The sequence below is a fragment of the Callorhinchus milii genome, unplaced genomic scaffold (genome assembly GCF_018977255.1).
Source record: "Callorhinchus milii isolate IMCB2004 unplaced genomic scaffold, IMCB_Cmil_1.0 Scaffold6, whole genome shotgun sequence".
Classification (NCBI taxonomy): Eukaryota; Metazoa; Chordata; class Chondrichthyes; order Chimaeriformes; family Callorhinchidae; genus Callorhinchus; species Callorhinchus milii.
The window spans coordinates 21,169,641-21,190,563 of record NW_024704747.1 but is presented as its reverse complement, the minus strand read 5'-3'; the positions used below and the strand labels follow the sequence as shown (position 1 = coordinate 21,190,563).

The 20,923-nt window shown below is 43.6% G+C and overlaps 2 protein-coding genes across 7 annotated transcripts in view; one reads left to right on the top strand and one right to left on the bottom strand.

Annotated features, from left to right (window-relative positions):
• fn1b (fibronectin 1b) overlaps nucleotides 1-6,152 on the top strand; it is a 50,010-nt gene extending 43,858 nt beyond the window's left edge. For all 6 annotated transcript variants that reach the window (XM_042336122.1, XM_042336121.1, XM_007890190.2 and 3 more), the window contains 5 exons: nucleotides 261-431; nucleotides 2,551-2,676; nucleotides 3,370-3,476; nucleotides 4,260-4,400; nucleotides 5,346-6,152. In XM_042336122.1, the coding sequence (XP_042192056.1) occupies nucleotides 261-431; nucleotides 2,551-2,676; nucleotides 3,370-3,476; nucleotides 4,260-4,400; nucleotides 5,346-5,405 (605 nt within the window). In that variant the 3' untranslated portion in view covers nucleotides 5,406-6,152. The remainder of the gene's footprint in view (nucleotides 1-260; nucleotides 432-2,550; nucleotides 2,677-3,369; nucleotides 3,477-4,259; nucleotides 4,401-5,345) is intronic.
• Nucleotides 6,153-6,601: 449 nt separating this feature from the next.
• On the bottom strand, nucleotides 6,602-20,232 carry atic (5-aminoimidazole-4-carboxamide ribonucleotide formyltransferase/IMP cyclohydrolase; the record flags this gene model as incomplete). The annotated part of the gene is given in 15 exon segments (XM_042336123.1): nucleotides 6,602-6,910; nucleotides 7,865-8,020; nucleotides 8,912-9,091; nucleotides 9,418-9,510; nucleotides 10,948-11,076; nucleotides 11,620-11,709; nucleotides 12,076-12,161; nucleotides 12,966-13,073; nucleotides 13,356-13,481; nucleotides 14,074-14,230; nucleotides 14,581-14,732; nucleotides 15,135-15,223; nucleotides 17,648-17,714; nucleotides 17,946-18,022; nucleotides 20,106-20,232. Coding segments are annotated over 15 exon segments (1,757 nt in total), but the record flags the coding sequence as incomplete, so codon positions are not given.
• Nucleotides 20,233-20,923: the final 691 nt, after the last annotated feature.

The window sequence follows — 20,923 nt, the reverse complement described above, 5'->3', positions numbered from 1 at the left end:
AGCCAGTTATTCCTCAGTGAAAATGACTAATTAGGTTAAGTAGCCACAAGAGCAATGGTGAGCATCAAGCGATTGATTTAAAATGATCGCATAGCCTAATGTGGAATTCAGGGTCTCCATTTGGTACATGTAGAAGTTTCCCCTTGTGCATTCAGCAACACTTGTTTGTATTTCATTTAAAAGTGCTATGTCAATGGAAATGCCCGAAGGTTGTGTTGATGATTCACAATTCAATAACATGTTTTTCTTCTATGCAACAGCTTCTGAAGAGTTGTCTCCCGGCTCCAGCATGGAAGACTCCTGCTATGACAGTGCCACTGGCTCCTACTACACAGTGGGCCAGGAGTGGGAACGCATGTCTGAAACTGGCTTCAAACTTTGGTGCAAATGCTTAGGCTATGGAAGTGGTCATTTCAGATGTGATTCATCCAGTGAGTAGTTTGCTGGGATTCACCCCATTTTTTTTTACACAAGAGTGCCTGGCCATGTTTGAAAGTGTTTCCGCTGCGCAGATTGCCGAAATGTGCAAACATGGGCGAGGCACTGGATATGCGTGAGTGTATTCATGTGGAATGAAAATGTGCTTGCATTGGACCCGTAAAGGTTCTTGGTCAATGCAAGCTTTTAAGCCTCCCGTCCTCAGACTGTAGCTCCATTGTGTCAAGCGACTCTGCAATGAGCTGAGATGACCACTTGACATGCGACCTTAATGGTCACATGGGAAATATCTTGCGTCTACAGCTTGAAAAAAAAAGGGCCATGTCAAATCCATCCCAACGATCCGCTGGTTCTCATACAAGCCTTGTGTGAGGAGCAATTCAAGCTATTCCTAGATTGTTCAATGCGTTGATAGAAATTACGGAAATTACGAGTCCATCAAATCTATACTGGTACGAGCTACTCTCAATTACAACTATTATAAAGGGAAGCTACAGTGATATGTTACAAAGGGGACATTATAGAGCTACATAATATCTTAAATGTGTTTGAAAAATTAATCCCAGAAAAACATTTTCGCAACTACACCGAGACAGCAGGACTAGACGACAACAGATTTAGGTTAATTTCAGGATAGATACAAGGAAATAGTTCTGGAACCAAATTCTCTTCTCACTCCTCCCAGGCCCCCCACTCTCACCCTCTCTTCCTAAGCTGGTGTGTAAGAATTAGATCAATTATTCCAACCCCCCTCCCCACCTCTCTCCCTGAACAAGCAGCATTCTGTATAACGATGCTGTCAAATTCTTACACTCAAAATTCGCTTTGAAGATGGTTTTCTGTCAAGAATTGATAGAAAAATAGTAGAAAAACAGCATCAAAGACAGAAAAACAGGCGTCAAAAAACCCAACAAAAACTGAGACTGAATTATTAAAAAAAAAAGGACAACTGCTGGCAAAACAGCCTTGGACCCAGTCTCCCCTATGCCCCATATAGACTTTTTGTCTATATTTCAACATATCTGTGCATTCCATTATTTCAGGTTTTGGAGCTGGGGGAGTAAAGGGGGGTGGGGCGGTGGGGGGGTTAGAAGAGCTTGGGGAATGCAGGAACTAACCACTAATGTGGCAGCAACATGTGTTTGAAATTAGTTGCCAAATATGGGAAAAATTATACCATTTTGTCCAACAGTCTTGCAAAATGATTGCTTCAGGCTATACTGGCTACATTTGCCATGAAAACGGTCCAACATGCTGAAAGCAAGTCTTGTGATTATTAGATTCATCCTGGGGGAGGGGGGAAGAGGAAAAAAATATGTGTGGGGGAAGGGGAGGATCTCTGTTAGACAATACAATTTACATTTAGATAGCGCCTTTCATGTCAGGAGGACATTCCAGAGTACTTGACTATCCTGGCTGAGGGTGGGAGCTTGCGGGAGGGAAGGGGGTGTGGGGAGAGCAGGAAAGGTGGCCGAAAGCACGGTCAAAAAGGACATTTTCAAAGGTATCTTGAAAGAAGGGAGGGAGTGAATGAGTCGGAAGGACCTGGGAATGGAGTTGAAAACTAATGCAGATAGTATACAATTTTACATGTCTGGGCTATAATGAGCTGATCTGAATACTGCAAATGTTTTCTGTGTTGGGTTTCACTGGAGGTCTTGAGTTCTCCACAATGTTCTACTGTTTATAAAACATGTGTTTCTTTTGTTTTTTTTTAAAAAAACTTCCCATGAGGAATGTGTTACAGTGGTCAGGAAAAGTATTCCTGGGTGTCTTATTTCAGATGCCCAGGAATAATTTTGACAGAATTTCAGCCATAATTTGATTGTTAAAGCAATAAAAACTGGCACTCGGGGCAGCTTCTGGATGTTTCGATGTCAAAATTCAAGGCTATTCCCTCATTCCCTAACCCCAATGCACAACAATCTCTGCGACCTTGCCATGGGACAGCTATATTGGAAGGTGGGTGATACAATGTCAAAGTAAATGACGGAGGACATCACTTCACCGGACCTGGAAATGATCATTTGCTTTATGGCTGAGATGAAATCAGTACCCGTGCTCACTTCAATGGCTAAACTGTGGGCTGTTCTTCTCTCTTTCCTTGTGCAGAGTGGTGCCACGACAATGGCATGAACTACAAGGTGGGTGAGAAGTGGAATCGTCAAAGTGAGATGGGTCAGATGGTCAGCTGCACTTGCCTGGGCAATGGGAAGGGAGAGTACTCATGCGAGCCTCGTAAGTGGATCAATAGTTAACCTCCCTTCCACCCCCTACCTTCTGGCGCTGCAAGATGTTGAAGGGAATGCCCTGGGACGAGCTCCCGATGTGAAAGCCGCTATGTAGAGGCACAATTTTTTGTTGTTGTTGACGACCGAGGCAACTAAACCCTTATTATTTTAGCCTTTTGCGGTAGTCACTCTCTGGAACTCCATCCCACAGTCCCTCCGCCTTGCCCCCTCCCTTGTCTCCTTCAAGACCCTCCTCTTCGAACATGCCTTTCGTCACCCTTCTCCCCTACCCTTGACCCCTCCTGACTCCAACCAGCAGCTCGGGTGTGGATCCCTGACTGTCCAGCGTCTTGGGCCGTACTAACATGAAAGGCACTATACAAACGTAATTTGTTGTTGTTATCCATTTGCACAAGGACTCGCACAAACTGCGGAGACCTGGAGCAAAGGTTTCAGCTGGTTGAATTTCAGTGTTGCCCCGCTTCCCCAAACCTTGGCTCTTACCAACTTGCACTTAATACATCTTGCTTATACAAGGTTAACGCCCTGCCCACCAATCGCTTCCTGTCTTCAGTAGCACTAGTGAGTAGTACGTGAAACAAACCCAGAGGTGCTTGTTTCAAAGTCGCAAGAGCTCCTGTTATTTTGTTTTTTTTAACACTCTTGGGATCCTCATGTGACTTGTATCTTCTGCTCCCAGATGAAGCCACATGTTACGATGAAGGAAACCTGTACAATGTAGGCGAACAGTGGCAGAAGGAGTACCTCGGGACCATCTGCACTTGCACGTGTCTTGGAGGACGACAGGTACATTGATAGTTTGGAGATTTGTTGATCTGTAACCTTTCTTACTCCCAAGCGAACGGTTTGCAGGGTTGTCGGAAGTATCTCAGGGGAGCATTCTTCTTTCATTAAAGTATCCGCAGTAAACTTACGGTGGTGATTTAAGTTGAGAACAACTGCCAGGGTTAACTTTTAACTGTAATATTTAATGCTCGCTGGGAGTCACTCACACTTCCCTGAAGGACTGTTCACCTATGAATTAAATGGGAGGAACCGCATGGTAGGTGGCAAATTCCATGGGAATTCCTTTGTTGCAAAAAAAACAGGAGTACGTCATGACAATTGATTTCAACCGCCACTGTGACTTGAGGGCTCTTCCCGCGGGGCAGCATGACATGCATAATGAACGAGGAGGAGTCAACACTTGGATTCCTTGTCCAGGAATCCCCTTCCAAACCTCCCACATATTGGATCATAATGAAACTTTTGACTCTACCGAGTGCTGGGTTTTCAATCAAACCTGCGTGTGATGGGCAGCAAAGTCTCTTCCGGTGGCTGCGAGGTTTTGAAGTAAAACTTATTCAGATGGTTTAACTCGGGAGTAAGATACCAGGGTGGGAAGCAAAGTATCTATCTAAAGTGCGAAGAGGCCAGAGAGCGAAACACCATCTCCTGCCGGCCGTCTCATCTCATTCTCAACACCTCAGCATTCTAGCCTGAGCCTTGGACAGGCCTGGAGGATATGATACGCAAGTTGAATGGGGCGGAATTGTGTGGTAACGCTGATTTCTTCTCTCCCTCTTACAGGCTTGGAGCTGTGAGAATTGCCGCAATCCTAATGTGGATAGCTTGGTGGACAGCACCCACTCTCAGTCTTCAGAGTCTCTGAACCGAAGGCCCAAACTGTTTCCATCAACAGTGGGAACGAGAGGATACGTGGTTATAAATGTACGAAATCAAAACTATTTGATACTTCAGTGATTTAGAGACAGACATCTCCATGCTTTTAGCAAGGACTCGCATCCGGTTTCACAAATCATCAACATCTTCACAAGTGTCTCAGGCATTCAATGTCCTCATAATGCATCACTGTGTAGATACCTCGGGCATAATCCGTCTAAAATATACCTCCACCCCCCCACCTCCATCCCCATAACCACCTTAAAAGAAAAATGCTCAAAATTGGCTAGAAAATAAGAAAAATTATCCTGACCCGTTTTGAAAATATTCAGCGTCGCATGGAGAGCTTAACATCTGGATGTTTTTATGGCTGTTGTGGAAGATTGCTGTGCGCAAATTGGCTGCAGCTTTTGCTCACAAATACTCGTCTTCTACATTTTAGAGTTAAAATCTTGTGAAGCGCTTTGAAATGTCTCTTAATGTGTAAAGGCGCTGTATTAAGTGCAGGGATTATGATTATTATTATAAGGGATACCTCAGGAATCATCTGTCCTTATATACACACAGACACACCGCACACCAAGAAAAAAAATCAGTTGTGTAAAATTTATAGTGACGGTTTAAATGACTGAAGACCTTGCAATTTTTTTACCCTCGAAAGAAAAACCATTCATGTACACTGGGTGGGCTTCTGACCAGTCCTCGAAGCCACTATATGGTGTTGCAAAATTCTTACTTAACATTCTGTCAAAACTGGATAGAACAAATTGGTTACCGTTCTCAAAAAAGGTTGCTCGGTGTTTCTTAGCACATTGTCAAAGATTACAATACAAAAGTACATTTGTACATGTTGGGCAGACGTCCCAAGGAGCTAGACAATCAGGGATGTGGACCCAAGCTTGGGGGTCGGGATCAGGGAGGGTAGGAGGGTGACCAAAGGCACAGTCTCAAATTTCCAAACGCTTCTTCTGATCACTTACTTTTCTTTTGCAGCAAATCCAATGCCCCATCGAGTGCCTCGAGCCGAACGATCAGAGGGCTGAGGGGGAATAAGAATCTTGAAAGCACTGAAGTGACAGCCGAACTGCTGCGCTGCTAACTAAACACCAAATCTATCGAGCTTCCAGATCGTGTCTGCCTGTGTGTGTTTGTGCGCGAGCTTGCGTGTGGAGAGAAACAAGAGAGAGAATGCATGCACCCAAATACCTTTTGCCAGCTTCAGCACAGCTCCCTGTCACAGCCTCCCTCCCAGCGTTTAGAGTTCGACAGGCTGTCAGCTGAAGGCTTTAGTGACTGGGTTTAAATTACTGAAGACCTTGCAAATTTTTTTTTCCTTGAAACACCATTCAGTATTACAATCCCAACCCAAATGCATAGGGTCCCACTTGAGAGAGAACCCCTTCTGAGACTACTCAGTTCTCCCTCCCCAGTCCCCACGTCTATTGTAATGTACAATGAGTTAAATGATCAGCACTGCTGTTAATTTTCAGAAATGCACACTTTTCTACACGATAACCTACAAACAGCATCAGGACTAACTTGAGTGTTTACAGTGATTGATGTAATTTTATAGCTGTAAGGAGCTGTTATTTATCAAAACTTTTCTTTCCATGCAGTGTTTTTTTTTTACCAAACCTTTTTTTATACTGTACACAAACTCAAAACAAAGGGTGAAATTTGGCAACTTTTTTGGGGGTATAATTTACACGATTGGTGATGGGCCTGTTTACAGACGCCAAAGCTTTCTGCTGTGGACAGCCAATTCTGGTTTTAATAAAGATACTTTTTTTTAAACCCTTACAACGATGTCCTGTGTGTGTTTCACTGCCAAAGAACACAATTTGCATTTATACACCGATTTGCTTTTTAACGCCGGGAGCAGACCTCAAAACTCCTCACTATTGGGAGCCTGATCTGCTCAGGAAAGGTGGGAGGGGGAGTAATCGGAAGCATGATCGAAAAGATAGATTTCTAAGTTCGGGCTGCAAACTTGCAAGGAGGGGGGACTCCCAAGATGGGAGATACAGAGATTGGAGACAGAATGCTTGCTCCCCAACAATAGGGCACAAAGCAACCTGGTGTTTGCCGAGCAGAGGTGGTGGCCAGGACAGTACAGAGGGAATTCCTCTCCCCGCACCTCCCACAAATCCCAGGGTTCACTTCCGTGCCCAACAGCTACCCCTTCATTCCCGATGTTCCTGCTTCCTAAAAGTTTCGAAAGAATGGGAAGCGAAAAGGGATAGAGAGGATTGCTGTGTTAACTTTTATTTTTAAAGGGATTTAGCCTGTTTTTCAAACAAAAAAACACTTTTAGATGGAAAAGACCAAGTCATGGGAATGCGACAAACACAAGTGTCTTGTAAGTACAATTGTAACCATATCGATCGACATCAATAGTGCGTCCGCTTTGTAAGTAACATGTGCTCAGTCGCTCGCTCTCAGTGATGGAAGAGCCGTTTTTTGGTATGAACCAGAGTAATACCCAATTCCTCACACGCCTCTGCCACTATTTGGTCGGCGACTGATCCAGGAGGTGCTGCAATGAATTCTACTCCACTCTAGTTAGGGAGGACGGGAGAGAGAGAAAAATACAATTCAGAAAAAAACAAGCTTAAAAGCTTGAAGATGCATCAAGTCCAAAGATATACGTTGCGGTTGGCATTACTGCCTTAGACGACAGGTTGCTCAGCATCAAAGGATGTAAGCCTCAATGGAATTTGTTCTGCAAATGTGGGTCGATAAAATTGGCTTCATAACAGTTTGTGGGACATTACTGTGTCGGTTGCTGCATTTGCCTATAAACAGTCACTACATTTTGCAATAAATGCTATGAAGCGCATTGGGATGCTTCAACAATATAAGGAACTTTTATTGAATGGAATAATATTAAAAATCCTTAATTTGATATCACACCTTATCACATCACTGAGACCTCTCAAAGCACTTCAAAGGATATACTGTAAAGTGGAGTGACTTTGTATTTTCTGGGTGAAAGCCAGTTTCACACAGCAATACAGCACAAACAGTGTGAGTGACCCAATTTGATTTGGGGGAAGGTTGATTATTATTAGCGGGACAATTTTAGGACCAATTTGACTTTGTTTGCGCAAAATTGTGAAAACCTAAATTCAGACTTGATCTGGAAGTCTAGTTTTCTGCAGTTCTAATTTTTTAAGATAAAATTTTACTGACTGGTTGTAAACAATCTTTTTAAGATAAAATGGTCATTCAGGCAAAGCATTGGGCACTTTTTATTGGTAGCTCCACATCAATAGCACGGTAAAACATTTAGCACAAGATAAGCAATGATTCCATGTGGACAAGCTGGGCTGAATAGCCTGTGTCTACACTGTACAGTTTCTGTGTCACAATAAGTTACCAGCCAGATTCAGCACAGCACCACCTGTAACGAAATCTCTCAAGGTCAACACCAATCTTTATATAAAGATCTCAGTAACAACCAACCTTGTATGGCTCACTACCACAGCATAAAGCGCCAATACAACACTAACCTTCTTGGCTCGGTCCACATTATCACGGAATGGGAAGAAAGCATCTGAGCTCAAAGCAACTGCCTTCAGCTGGGAAATCCAGTTCTTCCGCTCGGTATCCGAGAGGAGCTCTGGCACCTCCACAAACATTTGCTGCCATTTGGCAAAGTCCTCCTCCTAACCGGTCAGAAAGAAAACACAATTGTTTACCTGCAGAACTGTAGCATGGCCAGGGGTTACGAGTCTCCAAAACAGTTACGCAATGAGTCGGGATTGAGAGCTGCAACCTTTCGAACGTTACAAAACTAAAGCAGTGTCGAATGTCATTTCTGAGCTGCTGCTCGGTTTCCAAGCATCAAACCATTTTACAAAGGAAGCAGCCTCAGCCAGGAATAAGTCACCAGCCTTGTTAGTCTGAATTTTAATAAATAGAGGAACAGATTAGCAGATGCTGGATGTACTACCACTTGCTCTTAACCGCTAAGGCTACTTTATCTTAAAATTTAAGTTCATGGGTAAAGTCGCTCTCGATTCTGAAGAACAGTGGAAGATCCAGCTTCCAAATTAACAGCAAATTTAAGAATGTGGGTCATCTAGTTCACCTCACCCCACATCAGGGTTTTGAGCTTTTCTAGCCTGACATTCCTGTGCAGTGCCTGGGAAATGTTGGATTGTTAGAGATGCGATCGTTCAAGTGAGACATGAAATCTCTCTCCTTGTTCAGGTCGCTGTCAAAGATTCCATTGCTCTATTTAAAAAGAGAAGGGAGTTTCTCCCAGTGTCCTGGCTAACAATCCTCTCAGTTAAAATTGGTCATTCGCTCAATAACTGCTTGTGGGACGTGGTTATGTGAAAATTGGCGGCCTCCTTTGCCTATAAAATAGAGTCAACCCAATTTGCATTAAATATTGTGAATCGTTTTGAGACGTCCTCCCGATGTGAAAGGCGCTGCATCAAATGTAGAGGAGGATTATTAATATTCTGTTGACACTAGGTGGATTTTCAGGCCTCCGAGCAGCGAGTGTCATGCTATAGAGGCGACCACACCTCTGCTCTATTCCAGGTTACCTCCATCGGCCCACCGACATATTGATCGATAGCGTTTGAAATCTCTGCTCGTTTGGTGCCTGGTTTGAACTTCATGGACAGCACCTTTGGATGGTGTCGAAGCCACCAGTGGTTGGCCTTGTCCCCGGCGAGTCTGGTGCAGTGGATACGGGACTGTTGGCCGGCACCAATGCCAACCACCTGCAATTAAAGGGCAAAACAAGGAAACCTAGAACTTCATTCACTCTTACAACACAAGCTTCAAACCGAGAATGCGGTCTGAAACTCCGATCGGAGACTAGTAAACACACGTTTTTAATCTCCCCCCACACCGAGAGATTTTCAGGGCCATTTCTTATGTCAAAATACGAAAAATTCACCCTCCACCCCAAGTAATTCAGCCCAGTTATATCAAATTAAACGTAAGGATTTTTATTGTTAAATACAGTATAACACAATGCCTCTAATATCATTTACTGGTTTAAAGGACAACACACAGAAGTGAATCATTAGTTTGTACAACCTACCTGTCCATCCTTTGCGTAACACACTGAGTTGGACTGTGTGTATTTAACAGCAATGCTGGCTACAATAAGGTCCCGAATGGCAGACTCGGGAAGCTGCGGAAAGAAAAAAAATGTTAAACATACGGGACTCTTTGCCAGTATCTAGTAACCAGGTAAAAATACCAGGATGAAGAAACACCATCAGTATTGGCCACATTTCTGTGTTCCTCATCCATGTTTAGAGGCTCAAAGTTACAACAACATTTGCGAAGGAGCTGGAGTGTGCTAGAGATCAGATCTAAAAATAGATCGGAACTGGGCCATGACATTTTGTGATGAATACTGAACTGTGTCCTAGGAAATGCTTTCCGTCTCACTCTGGGCATCAAACCCAATGCATACACTACAACCTCCCTTCCTACAAGTTTTAACTCACATAAGTGAATAAAAATAAACAGTAAGGCAGTAAACAACATTGCTCGATTACAGTCTAAAGTCTGGATCCTCTCTCAGATCCTGTTTATTGACTGTCCCTAACAGCCACAAATTACCATTCCTAGCGACGATTTGCATTGCTCACATTCCTGATCAGCTATAGGGTAAACACAATGTGTGTTTTCTCCTGCAATACCCCACAAAAGGAGCTTGTTCTTTACGCTAAGCACACGTGAAAGATAAGTTATGGAAAAGCATTGAAAATTCACACTAATAAGAGCACAGCACATTTACCTATTGTACATCATTTACTGTAATGTGTAGGACTATTTTGCAAGATAACAAATTTGCATACAGCATTGTCCCTTAAGCAAACTGCCTTGAAGTGATGTTACATTGTTCCCTATATATTATAGGGGTGGGGGGAAGAAGAGAGAAAACAGAGAAATAAAGGTGGGGGGAGGAGGAAGAATGTCATTTCTGACATAACAATAGTAATAATACGTGAATATGATATAGCACCTTTTCACATCGTTGAGATGTCTCAAAGTAATTCACTGAATATATTGTAAAGTGAATTGACTGTGTATTTTGTGGACAAAACACAACAGTCCATTGCGCACAGCAGTGTCCCAAACAGTTGTGGATGGAAAAAGATTATTACCCCTGGAAAGCAATCTACTAATCGACTAGCAACCAGGTTCCTACTTACTGCTAGCTAAACACAGGCGAGTGGAATAAGGAAATTTGCCTAAGATTTCGCCCCGCCTGGGAATCAAACCTGGGTCATCTTGTCTGTGAGGCGAGCGTGCTAATCACTAAGCTATGGGACTCCACATCGTATTTTACAGGATATTACGTCTGCCAATATCTGTTATAGAGTCCAGACTATCATCGACCTGAGCTGTCAGTATTTTACATGATCAGGGAACTCGAATAGGAGCATCTCCGGATCAGAGAAGAGTGGCAGATAGACTGGAAGATTCTACATAAATTCCATTACATACTGTGGCATCGAGGCTCGCCTGGGATTTAGAACATTTAATTCAAAATAGAAACCTAACTCGCTGAACCATTCAGCTTGTTAATGAATAGATAATGCTGGACTAGACTCACATCCTTTGACTTGGTGACTACGTTTTCAAAGAACGAGCGATCAATCATCGCATCATTCCTCTTCTGCATCAAGTGTAATCCGAAAATAGTCCGCATTTCAAGCTTGTCTGGTTCATATTCCGGATCCATCTGCAGGAAAAATACATCAGTAAAACGAGTTCCCACCTCTTAAAACATTTTACAGGATTTTACTGTGAAGTGTAGCGACTCCCCAACCCACGACCCGCTGCTTCCGTTCGACTGGCAACGGCCTCCTGCAAATCCCTCGTGCCCTCCGTTCCATCATTGGTGGCTGCACTTTCAGCCACTACGTCCTGAAACTGTGAAACACTTCCTCTATCCCTCCACTTGCCCCTTCCTTCCCCATCTTCAGGTCGCACCTGAAGACCTTCCTATTTTACAGTGCCTACTGTCACCTTCTCCCCTCTCCCTGGCTCGGCGTCAAGCTCCACCACAGTCAAGCGCTCTGGGATGTTACCCTGCATTGTAAAAAGCTGTAAAAATGCAAGCCATTGTTGTCGTTGTTGAAGTGGCCCCCTTAATTGCAGTACTGATAGGCACGTGGGAACAGAGTAACTGATCAACCTCAGAGAGGGTCAAAAATAGAACCGAGACGATGATATACAGACACCAATCCAAACACCAGCAGCAAGCACCAAGACTGACATATACCTGCAAGACACAATAGCTGCCACTTTTCTTTTTGGACAGGATTTCCAAGGCTTCCTCGTCGTACCCAGGAGCAATAATTCCATCAGACACCTGGAATTGAAGGAGAGGGCAATTGGTGTTTTTCTTCAGTCCTTTTATTGGTGAAGTGCAGTCATTTGAAATTCCAGCATTGATGAAACAGCTCAGCTAACGGCAGAGATAAAATCCAGAGGCTACAGCCAACCCACTCCAGCTGTATCCTTCACACACTCCAGCTCATCCACAATGCAGACCCGCACTCTCTTGCTAGTCCCCACCTGCTCCCCGAGTCTCGGAAGAGTGCATTCACATCCTCATCTCTTTGTTTCACATTCCCCTAAGCCCTTGTTCCAGACTGTGTGTGGGTGCCAGTCAGTGAGTGAGCAGACCAGAATCCTCCCACTCTCAGCTGACATGTCTTGTCACTTCATTACTTGCCTCTCTGGAGATGATCTTGGCAGTCTGAACATCACAGCTATCAGAGATAGCGATGAAGTCACCAAAAGAAGACATCCTGTCAGCACCTGAGGACAAAAAACACAGCACAGGGGATGCCAGCTGTATAAAACACATTTCCCATTTCTAGGAGCAGGCATCATGGCAGAGCAAACAACCTTATAAAGCAGCAGCAATAATGCGTTCACCAAGCTCGTTCTCAATTGACCGCATACACAAAGCAATGGGATTGTGCCAAGCACCAATTCGGGATGAAAAAGGAAAGGTTCAGATGAGACAGAGAGAAAAAAAACAGCATTGAATTGCTCCAGTACAACAGTGGAAGAGTTTCTGCCACTTCATTAAAGTTCCTGAGACCTCTGGGAGTCTGACTCCCAAACGATCACTTGAAACATTACCAGGTCAGCAGTCTCCTCCAAATCATTCAACAACCATCAATATACATGTCCAATTTCAAATGGTGACTGGGAATCTAATGGTTTTAGCCTTAAGACCACCGTCTTGGGAGTTTAAAGTCGTGCAATGCAGGAATGTTGAAAATTCTTTAAAAAAAACAATTCTATTTGGAAGCCGATTTTCATAAAAAGCACAGCCATAAATTGTAAGGCAATGATCTAAGACTATGAAGACCATAAAGTGTTTCTGAATCCTAAGCATTCTTTAATCCGAGTTTTAATCAAAACAAAGACTCACAAATTTATTAAAAAAAAGCACAGGTCGCAAATTTTGTCTGAGAGTCTCGTGCACTTGCACACAAAACATACAGTCAATTCACTTTACAGTATATTCTGTGAAACACTTTGAGCTGTCTCGAAGACGTGATAAGGCGCTATATCAAATGCAAGGGTTATTATTACATTATAGGTACTTACCTCTGGCTCTTGCGTATGCTATAGCCAGGGGTGTGAGATCACTGAATTTGTCATGCACCATGCAGACCATGGCTTCGTCCTCAGTCAGTGGTACACCAACAGCAGCACCTAGAGGCAGAGTGTTAACAGGGCAGCTCACAAACAGGACCAGATATCAAAGGGCAATTTCTTCCGAATGCAACTCACATCTCGGCAGTGTTACAATTTTTAAAGGCATTTGCTCATCTTTGAAAAATTAAGATACATTTTATGTTAAAAACAATTGAGGATGGCAATTAATATAAGTTTTCTTACACGTTTATCTCAGGAAATAATGCCTAAATGTATACTAGAGCAGCCCTGGACATTAAAGATACTATTACAAGTGCTCTGTGCGTGCGAGTGTCTTACCAGCAGGGCTAACGTGCTTGAAGGAAGCAGCGGCAGGAAGGCCCAGAGCACCCTTCAGTTCTTTCACAAGCTGCCAGGCATTCAACGCATCACAGAGGTTGATGAATCCAGGGGAGCCGTTCAAAACTGCAGAGCGAAGAGGGAGGAAAAATAAGCGTAGGAACAAGAATAGGTTCCCTCTCCCGTCCCCCCAACCACCCCATACAGGGCTGACAGTCCATACCTAAAGCACACTTGCTATTGCTCCTAACCCACCAATTGTTTATAACTTCATCAAGATCAAAGATCTTCATTAAGATCTGACGGGTGGGAGGGCGAAGGGGCTAAAATAGAGTATTCACAACAAGATTTGCAAACCATTTGTGAAGATAAACAGCAGATACGAGTCCCTCTCCACACCACTTCCCATTCGATCTCCTGAGCAGAAGGATATTTGGAAAGGAACCAGGAAGCTCAGGAACAGAGTTCTGGTCAGTGGCATGAAGTACATCAAATTGTCAGCAGGATTTACGAGCCCTTTGTAAAAACCGCATTTTAGCCCCAGAATTGCTCAAATCTAATGACCTAGATCACGTCCTCCTACAAATTACATGGTCACTACACTTCACAATACATCCTGTGGAGGACTTTGTGATGTCCTCCCGACGTGATGGGTGCTTTGTCAAATTAAAGGATTATTATAATAAATTATACAAATACAGATTAGCATTGCTGTCACCTTTAATTGGGAGTTTGGGTCTCATGGTGTAGATCTGTGCAGGAGCCTGGTGAGGATTCATTCCATATCTCAGAGGAAGCTGGGACTCTCCCTGGCTGTATTCCTTCCTGAAGTAGTCTGAAATGGCCCTATCATATTGTGCTGTGTGAGTGAAAGCCTAGAGGGAGAGAGGGAGAGGAGGAGGAAGAGAACAGTCAATAAAGTCGACAAGAATAGAAATTCTGCCACCATACAACAGTGGGGATATCACAATGTGTGAATGTTATGCTGCAATGTTGTAAAAACAGTGGGTTTTCAAGTTACGTATTGGATGGTTTTACAGATTGTAAACCCTGCTCAGCACTCCAGTCCAAACACACCAAACTGAACATTGGAAGCTCAACAATTATATGACTGAACATCCAACAGCCCACCTGTATGGCACAAAGTGCACTGACCAACTGAGCCATTGGGATAATCGAGAGGACAAGTGGATGAAAACAGATTAGTTATACAGCTACACTGTACCTTCAACGCCAGGGACTTCCTGGTTTCCACCGAAGTGTCCTTTGCCTCAGATTTCTCCATTTCTCCAGCGACCAAGGAGTAGTCTTGAGGATCGCACACTACGGTCACTCGCATATGGTTCTTAGCTGCAGCACGCAGCAGTGTCACTCCACCTTTGGGAACAGGAACACAGAGGGGAGACCATGTCATGCAGAATTGCTCAACAGAACCACAGGAAAACAGACCACAATAGCATTGTCCAGTGTAGGAAACCTTCTCAACACATTTTCTGGGCCTCGAAATAAAGGAAACTTACAAAAATACCAACCGCACAGAAAGGGTGTAGATTTTGTACCAGACTTAATGACCTCACAAATTGATGCATCTTAAACTCCCCCTTATCAATTATCTGTATTCTCTGTTAAGGGGATAGTGATATTATAGACTGAAGCCCAGCAAATACACAGGCTTGAGTATCAATCACTCTTTAGAGTTATCGAAAACACTGGGAACTTGTGCTCTGATGAAAGAAAAGCCTCTGACAGTGTTAAACCTCGAAGCAGCCCTGAACATACCGATATCAATCTTTTCCACTGCCTCAGCCACGGTGACATTTGAACCAGACACTGTTTCCACGAAAGGGTACAAGTTACAAACCACAACTCTGCAGGAGGGAGGGAAACACAAACGTTTTATTGTCAATAACGATAATACTTACATTTGCAATACCACCTCACTTTGGTTAAATGTCTCAATGCAGGATTTTACTGTAAATTGGAGAGATGATATTTTATAGGCTAATGAGGCACAGAAATGTCCCATAAACAGCTGTGAAGTGAGTGGCCAATTTTATCTGGGGAATTGTGAGCCACGACATCAGGAGAAACTTCCATCTCTTTTTTGAAAAGATCACTGCAGTGTCAGCCTAGACTATATGAGTTCTAGCTCACAGAGCTGACATGGGGTTTGAACCGACAACCTTCTGACTCAAGAGATGAGAGTGCTAAAAAACTGATATGACAGGGGAAGCGCTGCTGAAGGCAAGCCCGGCTTGACTGTTGACATTCACTTGGTGTGCAGCCTTTCAGCAGACAGTCAATTCTGTGAGCAGGATCTAAGCAAGATCAACACTACCCTCATGGGGCGGAGGGGGGGGGGGGGGGGGGGGTGGGGGGTGGGGGAGGGAGAGATTGTATTGTGCATTTGGTTCGATTACAGTCTTAGAAACCCGAATCTAAATCCATCTCAGGCTAATGGGATGCAATTCTCTCTCCATTTTTGGCATTCTTATGAAATGTGTCAGACGGGATTCAGTGCAGTGCTCCAGAGCACAAGTCAGCTAGCTCATTCACAGACGGTTGGATAGGAAATGGAAATATTCATTCATATGAAAGAGGGTGTAGTCAGACACAGTCTGGGCTGCTAGACTTAGTCCACGATGCGTTAGGCAAATGCAGCAGCTAATTTGCACGCAGCAATGTGCCACAAACAACCATGAAACGAGTGACCAATTTTATCTGGGAGACTGTTGGCCAGACACCGGGAGAAACTTCCTTCCCTTTTCAGATAGTGCCATGGGATATTTAACTTCCACTTGAATAGGCAGACGGGTCCTCGTTTAAAGTCTCATCTGAAGGACAGCACCTTTGACAATGCAACCATGTTCTGGTTTCAGACAGCCATAAGGCACTAGTTGACATGCCTCACAAGAGACTTCTGGTGTTAGAAGAAGTGCTTGGTATTGAGATTGTTGTTACTCATTGAAGGCAACAAATGCCTCGCCTCAGTAGTCAAAAGCTTCGGGTAATTTCCTGATTCAGCAAACCAAGTTTGAAACAGGCAAATGATTTACCAATGGGCCAGGCTAGTTTAACCGTCGTAAACTACGGAAAGCATCTCGCAGCAACTTGTGCATATTCAAAAAGCTTAGCACCAGAATTTTAGCAGCATTTTGGAAGACTCCTGATCTTTGGCGCATTATTCAATGTGTGCAGTAGCCTTGCACCAAGCACATTAGTGAATTTATTAAGGTAAGAAACTATCCTCTTGGGGTTGAGGGTAAGAAGAGGTACAAGTGAGCACATTACAAAGCAGTTCAGATATTGATAGATGACTCAAGCTCCATTCTAAGGGATTAAGAGTGTTCGATCCATTGCTGCTTTGACCTGCTCTTGACTGAATGTACCAAATGTACCCAAAACGCACCACAGCAGAAAACTGCAGAGCAGACTTAAACCTCTGGAGCTCTGGGAAATGTGCTGATGTATCCGCACGGCAATGAGTGTAGTCAAGCATCAGAGATTAAACATCAATTTGGAAAAGTCATGCAATGTGTGCACTAGCCTCGTACACGGCACGCTGGTGAAAATATTAACTTCGTAACATGTGCTCTGATCATTTTTTATTTTTGTACCAATTATGATTTACAGCTCAAGATTATCCAAAACCAATCTCTCCTGCATTGGGCCAGGTTGTTACAATATCATATCAATCTTGTGATCTATATGTATTATAGTGATCTTATCAATGGAATCGGCTTTGATTTACTATTGTAACATGGGCCAATACAAAAATGACTAGTTTCGTCCAGCAATGAACAGCAAATTAGCTAAGTGTCAGCCTGGTTCAGTTGGTAACGCTCTCGCTTGAGTCAGAACATTGTGGGTTCGAGCGTCAGATCAGGACCTGACTTCACAGTCTATGCTGATACCTCGGTGCAGGGCTAAGAGAGTTGTATTGTCAAGAGATGCTGTCCTTTGGGTGGCTGAGACGTTAAACATACAAGTGAGCATTAAGATCCCATGGCACCATTTAAAAAGAGAAGGGAACATCTCCCGGTGCCCTGGCCAACAATCCCCACAAATAAAACTGATCATTCACTTCAAAGCTATTTGTGAGAAACTAAGACTTCTTGACGACATGAAAGGCACTACACCAAATGAAAGAATTGTATTATATCAGTTCACAACTGTATGAAGAAGCTGTAATCACTGACTGCTCTGCAATATAGTAAGCTCAACCTTGGTTTGGAAGCTGAAGGAAGTCATTTATGAGGGTAATAATTTCTCGAATGCAGGGCATCTCCTACCTTATTAAGCTGAAGCCAAGTTTTTCAATATCAGATCGGTCTTCTGCAACATTTTGTGCCAGAATACCTAATACAGGGATGAGAACAAGATGCTATTAGAAATAGGATAGTGTGCAACAGTATAAATCATTCTTACTAGTGGCAGAATCTGACTTCAATAAGTGTGTGTGTGTGGGGGGGATAGAGGGAGGAAGAGCAAGCTAAAAAATAAAACACCTTTTCAAAATGTCCCGATTTTTCAGGCTGGAAAGAGGCAGAACCTCCTGGACTCTTACGATAAGCCATTACTGAACCTTACCTCCATGTACAATGGGATGCAGAGTTTTCACTCGTCCTCCGAGCATCTCAGGAAACCCGGTAATCTCAGACACGTCCCTTAAGGTTTAAAAAGGAGAGATTAGTTTAACTGAATTGTTGGATCAATTTCTTCAACGGGCTTACAGGGAAAGAAGCCAGATAAAAGTCACCAGGCTCTTTACTGGTACATCCCCGTCAGTGTATAATCTGTCCATCTTAGCCTGGTAAGTTAAACGTGTTCAGAAAACAAAGTCCACAGTGGCACAATAACTACACGCACTGTGCTTCAGTGCAGCTCAATACAATTGTAGGACAGAATCTGAGGAGCTTATGAATGTTCTACCTCAGTGACCAAGTTTGAGTCAATTCTCCCCTATATTCCTGATTGTGATACTTCTCATTCCTCCCACAATTCTCTTCAGCCTTGCCTTTAGCCGGCAGATCGAGTCTCACTCACATGTCTATGGGGGGACATTGTGGAACATTACTAGGTCCTGTAGATCTAAGAGTGGAGATGGAGAGCATTGCTGGACTCTGGGCAGGGGGAGAAATTCAGTGAATTTGACAGAGGTGAGGGGCAGAGCAAAGGCATCAGCCTGGGCTCCTGTTCCCAAGTACAAGCCAGCAACCACCAGGTAGTGATAGGATGTGCCTTCCAACATAGTCTCAGCTTACTCAAAGAACAGCAACAGGGGGTGCATGTTGCCCAACAGGAGGCAAAAAAATTGGGGAAGGGGAGAAAAAATGAGCCCCGAACTAAAATGTGCGCATCTCTCATCTCATCTGTTAATCTCATCTCCAGCGCCTTTGGACATCCTTCTGATGTGAAAGGCACTATATCAATGTAATTCGTTCTTGTTAATGCACTTGAATGGTGACATTCCTGTGAAGATCAGTGCAGAAACAGAAAATAAAATTAAAACTCAAAATTCCAGGGCGCTGCTGATGACAGCTCATCGGCAGGATCTGGAAGGGCAGACCAGTCACTGGGAGCAGGGAGTCATCCCACTCAGCTGTTGTTAACAGTGAAAACCAAAGCCCTAAGGGGTATGGTGGTCTTAGCTGGACAAGCAGCAGGAAAGCTTGCTGGACAGCAATATCAAGCTTATGAGGTTTTAGCTGGTTAAACTCCAGCAGTACCCCCAACGCACACTCTGAGGCTCCCAAGCCTTAGCTCTCGCCAACCTGCGCTTAATACTTTCCGAAATTAGGTAAGCAGGATGTGTCCCTCCTTAAGCAAGGCGATGGGTTTCCTCATGTGTCAGACACCCGGCTGACCAAAAAAAAAACAAGCGCATTAAGAGAGAGGCATAACCAGACTACAGCTGGAGTTCTCCAACCTAATGACAGCACTTACCCGCCTGTCATTTACTAAGTTATACAATTTTTTAAAAGCTATTCTAATCCTGGCACTGGTTCAGAAACGATCAGGGTTATCCACATTTAAAGTTGTTTCAATACAACAACTGTGTGAGAAACAGAAACAGAGAAAAACAGATACAGAAAATAAAATTAAAACTCAAAAAGAGTTTAAAACTCCATTAGCGGTATGAACCGTTTGGCCATCTGGGATTCAGATCAAAAACCTTTCACTTTAAATACATTTTTCCTGCTCTCAGCTTTGTGAACAAAGCTCCTACTGTTTGCCATTGATGCAACGATCAGTTATGGATGGTTCAGTAGACATGCACAGAAAAGTGAATGCTCAAAAAATTATTGAAGACTTGAGTCATCTTCACTTAAATCCAACCGACCGGCTGACATCAATGGATGCACTTTATACTCTGATGGCTTGTACCACATATTCTGCAGCACGCTTCTACAGCTAGTCTCGTATGTTCACACGCATCCACTTTCAGATATGCCAAAACAGCAGAACTGGAGGCCACAGGTTCATGGTTGCACAGGACAATGTGCGACAGATACAGGGATTTATTTCTTTACACAGAGCGCAATTGATAGCCGTTACTGGGAAGAGTGGTTGAAGTCAAGACACTAGACTTATTCAAGGAAGAGTTCATTGCTATAATGGGAGGCTTGATATTCTGGAAAGATGAGATCAAATCAGGTGAAAGACCTTCTTTGTCTGAAGCTATCTCTGACAATCCAATCTAGACCGGCTATTATGTGCATCGGTCAACACACCTTCTGCATTTCTCACCTGACAGCAAGACCAGCATCCCGGAGAGCTTTGGCTGTTCCTCCAGAAGCCACCAAAGAAAGGCCAAACGAAGCCAAGCGTTTGGCAAAATCCACCAGTCCACTTTTGTCTGAGACACTGAGCAAAGCTACGGGACAAAGTTTAGGCAAAAAAGTTAAGTAACTGTAAAGATCGGAACTGAAGCCAATCAACAATTCAGCGCAGAAGCCTTGTGATACGGAGAAATTAAGATTATCAACTGAAATGTAATCGGAATATGGAGGGAGAGGAATAGCTGTGAACTCACGTTGCCCCCCACTTCCCATTACTCCACTCATGCTTATATTCCTTTTATGGCCTGAATGTTTCATTTTGCCATAGCATTACCTCGTGATGATCTTTTGTATGCAGCAAGTTTGACTCGCTGGCATACTTGCCTCTGGGTCAGAAGATTGCAACTCCAGGCCTTACCATGGGACTTGAGCTGACTGTCTAGGCTAATACTCTGCTTTAGAGATTCATCCTTTAATGTTCCAGCTTCGGAAATCTGTTGCGGTGAGTGACTGCCTTAAATTGTGTATTCAAGATTGAAAGATGTTTCAAGGACCTGAGTAACCCAACTTGTTAACAATTTCAGTTCCTGTCTGAGTGTGACTATCACTATGGATCTATAAATGTCGAACCATTCCTCACCACTGTCTATTTGAGGAGTCCGGATTCCAACCCAAACAGCTGCTAGCTGTTCAGAAGGTATCCTGTAGCACTGTGCTACGCTTTAAATTACATCCATAACGGTAATTACATCTCTTAACGGGTCTAAAATATCTGGGAGTAACTTT